The following is a 7500-nucleotide window of genomic DNA, read 5'->3' on the forward strand; positions in this document are numbered from 1 at the left end:
ATCCTGACCTGTGAGCTGTGTGTTATCACAGTGAGGTAACAGCCCTTCACTGACATCCTGACCTGTAAGCTGTGTGTTATCACAGTGAGGTGACAGCCCTTCACTGACATCCTGACCTGTAAGCTGTGTGTTATCACAGTGAGGTGACAGCCCTTCACTGACGTCCTGACCTGTGAGTTGTGTGTTATCACAGTGAGGTGACAGCCCTTCACTGACATCCTGACCTGTAAGCTGTGTGTTATCACAGTGAGGTGACAGCCCTTCACTGACGTCCTGACCTGGAAGCTACATGTTATCACAGTGAGGTGACAGCCCTTCACTGACATCCTGACCTGTAAGCTGTGTGTTATCACAGTGAGGTGACAGCCCTTCACTGACATCCTGACCTGTAAGCTGTGTGTTATCACAGTGAGGTGACAGCCCTTCACTGACATCCTGACCTGTGAGCTGTGTGTTATCACAGTAAGGCAACAGCCCTTTACTGACATCCTGACCTGTGAGCTGTGTGTTATCCCAGTGAGGTGACAGCCCTTCACTGACATCCTGACCTGTGAGCTGTGTGTTATCACAGTGAGGTGACAGCCCTTCACTGACATCCTGACCTGTGAGGTGTGTGTTATCACAGTGAGGCGACAGCCCTTCACTGACATCCTGACCTGTAAGCTGTGTGTTATCACAGTGAGGTGACAGCCCTTCACTGACATCCTGACCTGTAAGCTGTGTGTTATCCCAGTTAGGCAACAGCCCTTCACTGACATCCTGACCTGTAAGCTGTGTGTTATCCCAGTTAGGCAACAGCCCTTCACTGACATCCTGACCTGTAAGCTGTGTGTTATCCCAGTTAGGCAACAGCCCTTCACTGACATCCTGACCTGTAAGCTGTGTGTTATCCCAGTTAGGCAACAGCCCTTCACTGACATCCTGACCTGTAAGCTGTGCGTTATCACAGTGAGGTGACAGCCCTTCACTGACATCCTGACCTGTAAGCTGTGTGTTATCCCAGTTAGGCAACAGCCCTTCACTGAGATCCTGACCTGTAAGCTGTGCGTTATCACAGTGAGGTGACAGCCCTTTTCTGACATCCTGACCTGTAAGCTGTGTGTTATCACAATGAGGTGACAGCCCTTCACTGACATCCTGACCTGTAAGCTGTGTGTTATCACAGTGAGGTGACAGCCCTTCACTGACATCCTGACCTGTAAGCTGTGTGTTATCACAGTGAGGTGACAGCCCTTCACTGACATCCTGACCTGTAAGCTGTGTGTTATCACAGTGAGGTGACAGCCCTTCACTGACGTCCTGACCTGTAAGCTACGTGTTATCACAGTGAGGTGACAGCCCTTCACTGACATCCTGACCTGTAAGCTGTGTGTTATCACAGTGAGGTGACAGCCCTTCACTGACGTCCTGACCTGTAAGCTACGTGTTATCACAGTGAGGTGACAGCCCTTCCCTCATCAGCAGCAGTTAGAGGGTTAAAGCATTTATGTAAATTATGGTTTATTTTGATTGTTTCATTTTTTAAAAATGTTTTAAGTGTTGATGAAGAGTATCTCCAACAGCCATCCAGCTGACTGCAGGACCGAGCCACCAGTCGACCAACTTAGTGACTGAGCAGTTTAACAACCTTAACTGTTTGGGGATAAGTCAGTCCGCCATCCAAGGTGGAAAAAACGCTATGCTGCCTACACACTGAGCACAGCACCGGCCATTGACATGTTCTATGGCACCCCCTCACATTCCTGGACTGCAGTCATTGGGAGCAGATTGTGTTTACTGCCTTTGTCATCAGATGCCATGCAATGACCCTGCTCAAAAGATCCCATAGCTCTGTATTGCCATCAGGGTAGTGAATTCATGTCCACTGTGTCTGGAGCTTGGCATAGAATGGCCGGGCCCAGTCCTGTCGTCTGCTGTTTTATCCTTCCCCAGTCGAGAATGGGGTGGAGGGTTGTATATTTTAAGATTAAGGGAAAACAGAGGATGCATTTGTTGTCTGGTCTGTGCATTTTTACTTTGATGTTAGTATGTATCAGTTGGATATTGTGCACATGTGTCTGTAATCTCTGTAATTTTTTCTGTATCTGGTATGGAAAGTCTTAACTTAATGTTTCTTAGGATAAGATAGTAAAAGCATACATAGTTCAAAGAATGACCATTCTTCAGTTTTATTTTGTACAAAATAATTATTGTGTAGTTTAATGGATACAAAAAATTTCAAGCACATATATACGGTGCGAACACAGATGTTAGGGTATGTGGCAACAATACACGCACACATGTATGCATGGACACATACACCTATCACAGACACACACACACACACACACACAGACACATACACAGACACACACTTACACACACTCAGTTTTGAGTTTAAAACAAATGGTGATCTGTACTGCATTATCTGAAAAGAAAACCTTGTTTGTATTAACCTATCGTCAGTCATTTTGATACTCATTGTCTGCATCACAAAAACATAAAACAGTCGTTTCACCCCCACCGTATGACTGTTGTGTGAACAGGATGTCAGTGACTACCTGGAGCACAAAGACATGCTGGACCTCCGAAAGAGGGAGCTCCTGCACAAGAACTGGAACAGCCGTGTGTACGAACCCATCCGACACAAAATCATCGGTGCCATGAACAACGGCGACTGGAACGACAAAGATCGCCGTCGTCGAGAACTTCACCGACAGTATCTGGAGCATGTCAATAAAAAAGTGAGACTGGAAGTTTGTTTTTTCTATCTATTTGTATTTGTATTTGTATTCCTTTTTATCACAACAGATTTCTCTGTGTGAAATTCGGGCTGCTCTCCCCAGGGAGAGCGCGTCGCTACACTACAGCGCCATGACTTTCCTGTTGACTGTATTTGTATTTGTATTTGTATTTCTCTTTTTATCACATCAGATTTCTCTGTGTGAAATTCGGGCTGCTCTCCCCAGGGAGAGCGCGTCGCTACACTATAGTGCCACCCATTTTTTTGTATTTTTTCCTGCGTGCAGTTTTATTTGTTTTTCCTGTCGAAGTGGATTTTTCTACAGAATTTTGCCAGGAACAACCCTTTTGTTGCCGTGGGTTCTTTTACGTGCACTAAGTGCACGCTGCACACGGGACCTCGGTTTATCGTCTCATCCGAATGACTAGCGTCCAGACCACCACTCAAGGTCTAATGGAGGGGGAGAAAATATCGGCGGCTGAGCCGTGATTCGAACCAGCGCCCTCAGATTCTCTTGCTTCCTAGGTGGACGCGTTACCTCTAGGCCATCACTCTACTAACTGTCTATCTGTCTGTCTGTCTATCTATGTAACCATCTGTCAGCCTGTCTGTCTATCTATCTATCTATCCAAAGTGAGACAGGACAGTTGTTGCTTTCTTTATGTCTATAAAAAAGTTAGACTGGAAAATTGTTGCTTTGTTGCTTTCTTTATGTATGTCCATAAAAATGTGAGACTGCAAAGTTGTTTTATATAGTGTTTTTTGGGTTGTTGTTTTTTAAGTGAAAATGGAAATTTTTTTTTTTTTTTTATGTCTATGAAAAAAATGTGACTGCAAAGTTGTTTTTTTTTTTATGTCTACAAAAAAAAGTGAGACTGGAAAATTATTGTTTTTCTCATGTCTATAAAAAAAAAGTGAGACTGAAATGTTTTGTTATGCAGTAGTCAGTAAAAAAAAAAAAAAAAGATAATTTTTTGTCAAAGAAAAGTGAGACTGGGTTCTGTCTGTATCTGTTTAGTTTCTGTCCATTATGGTTATTCTCTCCCCCTTGTTTTTTTGTTGTTGTTGTTGTGTGTGTGTGTGTGTGTGTGTGTGTGTGTGTGTGTGTGTGTGTGTGTGTGTGTGTGTGAGTGTGTGTGTACATGTTGTACCTAAAGCTGTTGTTTTTCACTAAAACTAAACCAACAAATATTGTGCACAAGATATATTATTATATTGGTTCTTTATTTGATACATTCTTTTCCTTTTTTTCTTTCTTTTTTTCCCCCCTTTTTTATTTATTTATTTATTTATTTATTTATTTTTTCTTCTCAAAGCAGAATTGCCAGGGTTGGTTATTCCCCTGTTAGACTGAGTGACTTGGTGTTCATTCCTTCGGTGAGTTTCCGCTGACTGTTCCCAGGGTCATGTGTTCTTGGACACCATGGACAAGGGAGAGTACTACGGCCAGGCCCTGAACCATCACCGCCCTGCCCCCATCACAGTGCGTGTGGTGTAGTTATCGTGTGCTGTAGTTATTGTGCGTTTACAGTGCTGTCCTTCGTCATAGTGCATGTGGCGTAGTTATCGTGTGCTGTAGTTATTGTGCGTTTACAGTGCTGTCCTTCGTCATAGTGCATGTGGCGTAGTTATCGTGTGCTGTAGTTATTGTGTGTTTACAGTGCTGTCCTCCGTCACAGTGTGTGTGGCGTAGTTATCGTGTGTTGTAGTTATTGTGTGTTTACAGTGCAGTCCCCCATCACAGTGCGTGTGGCGTAGTTATCGTGTGCTGTAGTTTACATGCATAAACATAAGGTATAAACAACATGCAGATAGCACCAGGTGTAAACAACATGCAGACAGCGCCAGTTTACAAGCAGACAGCGCCAGGTATAAACAACATGCAGACAGCGCCAGGTGTAAACAACATGCAGACAGCACCAGGTATAAACAACATGCAGACAGCACCAGGTATAAACAACATGCAGACAGCACCAGGTATAAACAGCATGCAGACAGTGCCAGGTATAAACAGTATGCAGACAGCACCAGGTGTAAACAACATGCAGACAGCGCCAGGTATAAACAACATGCAGACAGCGCCAGGTGTAAACAACATGCAGACAGCGCCAGGTATAAACAACATGCAGATAGCACCAGGTATAAACAACATGCAGACAGCGCCAGTTTACAAGCAGACAGCGCCAGGTATAAACAACATGCAGATAGCGCCAGGTGTAAACAACATGCAGACAGCGCCAGTTTACAAGCAGACAGCGCCAGGTATAAACAACATGCAGATAGCACCAGGTATAAACAACATGCAGACAGCGCCAGGTGTAAACAACATGCAGACAGCGCCAGGTGTTAACAGCATGCAGACAGCGTGTATGTTGGTGTGCACCAGGTGCAGACAGCGTGTATGTTGGTGTGCACCAGGTGCAGACAGCGTGTATGTTGGTGTGCACCAGGTGCAGACAGCGTGTATGTTGGTGTGTTGTGCACCAGGTGCAGACAGCGTGTATGTTGGTGTGCACCAGGTGCAGACAGCGTGTATGTTGGTGTGCACCAGGTGCAGACAGCGTGTATGTTGGTGTGCACCAGGTGCAGACAGCGTGTATGTTGGTGTGCACCAGGTGCAGACAGCGTGTATGTTGGTGTGTTGTGCACCAGGTGCAGACAGCGTGTATGTTGGTGTGCACCAGGTGCAGACAGCGTGTATGTCGGTGTGCACCAGGTGCAGACAACGTGTATGTTGGTGTGCACCAGGTGCAGACAGCGTGTATGTCGGTGTGCACCAGGTGCAGACAACGTGTATGTTGGTGTGGTGTGCACCAGGTGCACACAGCGTGTATGTTGGTGTGGTGTGCACCAGGTGCACACAGCGTGTATGTTGGTGTGGTGTGCACCAGGTGCACACAGCGTGTATGTTGGTGTGGTGTGCACCAGGTGCAGACAGCGTGTATGTTGGTGTGGTGTGCACCAGGTGCAGACAGCGTGTATGTTGGTGTGCACCAGGTGCAGACAGCGTGTATGTTGGTGTGCGCCAGGTGCAGACGGAGAGCCTGCAGGACCCCCTCCTGGCCCAGGAGCGTGAGCGCAGCAGAGAGGACCAGGTGATCCTGCGCTGTGCCACGGGCCACCTCTACTCCCACGCCGACATCAGCCAGGTCAGGCTGCCCCCCCTGCCCCTCGTGCCCCTGGGACGGCACGGCACTGACAGCGTCGGCTGGCTGGAGATGCCCCTCGGAAACATCGAGAGCACCCCGCGCAGAGCCAGCAGGTGAGGGTGACGGCCCTTTGTGTGCACTGCATCCTGGCTCGGTGCAGGCTGTGCTGTTTACCTCCCTCCCCTGAAAAGAATTGAAGTTGTTTCAATCTCAAGGAGATATCATAGTGTGCAGACTGATCCTCATAGGCTACACCACATCTGCTTAAAAAAAAAGAAAAAAAAAGAGAAAGAAACAGCAGATGCCTGATGTTTGCATAAACCCATCGTGCTTGTCAGACCTTGAGAGAATTGAAGGATTTGTGTGTTAGGGTAAAAGTGAGGTTTTTGGTGGGGAGGGAGGGAGGGAGGGTGGGGTGTGGGTGGGGTTAAGTCTGTTGGATGGTTTACAAATATGTGCAGTTTTAAGACACATTCCTTCTTTCAAACAACCAAATGAAAAGAGAGTTTTTATTTCTTGACTTTTGGTTAAGTTTTGAAAATGATTCACTTGACATGAGAAAAAAAAGTCTGTCCTGATTGGATCAGAATAACTGGAGCACAAAAGTTTCCAAAAATATAGGAAATGCTTCACACCCTCACCCCACCCACCCTCAGATCGCTCCAACCACATGACCCCCACAACCCTCCTCCCACCACCCCCACCCACCAAAAAAAAAAAAAAAAAAAAAAAAAGGAAAGAAAAAAAAGCCTGAAACTGCAACTCCTCCTCATTGCACAAGGCAAGGGAGGCAAATCTACACTGAATTCTGTTACTGCGTCCCATGACTTGGTGTGTGTATGTGTCAGCTGCGATGCCTTTTCTTGATCCTCCTGATGGATACAGTCTTTTCTGATTCCTCTGTGAATCTTCTTTCCACTCTGTCTTTTCCTGTCTTCTTCTTCTTCTGCGTTCGTGGGCTGCAACTCCCACGTTCACTCGTATATGCATGAGTGGGCTTTCACGTGCATGACCGTTTTTACCCCGCCATGTAGGCAGCCATACTCCGCTTTCGGGGGTGTGCATGCTTGGGTATGTTCTTGTTTCCATAACCCACCGAACGCTGACATGGATTACAGGATCTTTAACGTGTGTATTTGATCTTCTGCTTGCGTATACACATGAAGGGGGTTCAGGCACTAGCAGGTTTGCACATATGTTGACCTGGGAGACTGGAAAAATCTCCACCCTTTACCCACCAGGCGCCATCACCGTGATTCGAACCCGGGACCCTCAGATTGACAGTCCAATGCTTTAACCACTCGGCTATTGCGCCGTCGTCTTTTCCTGTCGATTCTGCACCTGCTGCGGTTGTTATGAGCTGGGAAAGAGCTGGATTGCATCAGCCTTTGTTTGTTGAACAATGTGCACACCATGACAGTAGAATGGTACCCTAGTCGTAATGTATCCATCAAGGATGTGATCAGTATCAGTATCAGTATCAGTAGATCAAGGAGGCGTCACTGCGTTCGGTCTTCTTCTTCTTCTTCTCCTGCGTTCGTGGGTTGCAACTCCCACGTTCACTCGCATGTACACGAGTGGGCCTTTTTTCGTGCATGACCGTTTTTACCCCACCATGTAGGAAGCCAT

General features: G+C 46.6%; 1 protein-coding gene across 2 annotated transcripts in view; it reads left to right on the forward strand.

The window, feature by feature from the left end:
- Positions 1-7500, forward strand: part of LOC143297781 (protein FAM228B-like) — a 25172-nt gene that overhangs the window by 9369 nt on the left and 8303 nt on the right. For both annotated transcript variants that reach the window (XM_076610261.1, XM_076610262.1), the window contains 3 exons: positions 2526-2723; positions 4125-4205; positions 5752-5984. In XM_076610261.1, the coding sequence (XP_076466376.1) occupies positions 2526-2723; positions 4125-4205; positions 5752-5984 (512 nt within the window). The remainder of the gene's footprint in view (positions 1-2525; positions 2724-4124; positions 4206-5751; positions 5985-7500) is intronic.

The sequence above is a fragment of the Babylonia areolata genome, chromosome 23, assembly GCF_041734735.1.
Source record: "Babylonia areolata isolate BAREFJ2019XMU chromosome 23, ASM4173473v1, whole genome shotgun sequence".
In the NCBI taxonomy this organism is placed as follows: domain Eukaryota; kingdom Metazoa; phylum Mollusca; class Gastropoda; order Neogastropoda; family Buccinidae; genus Babylonia; species Babylonia areolata.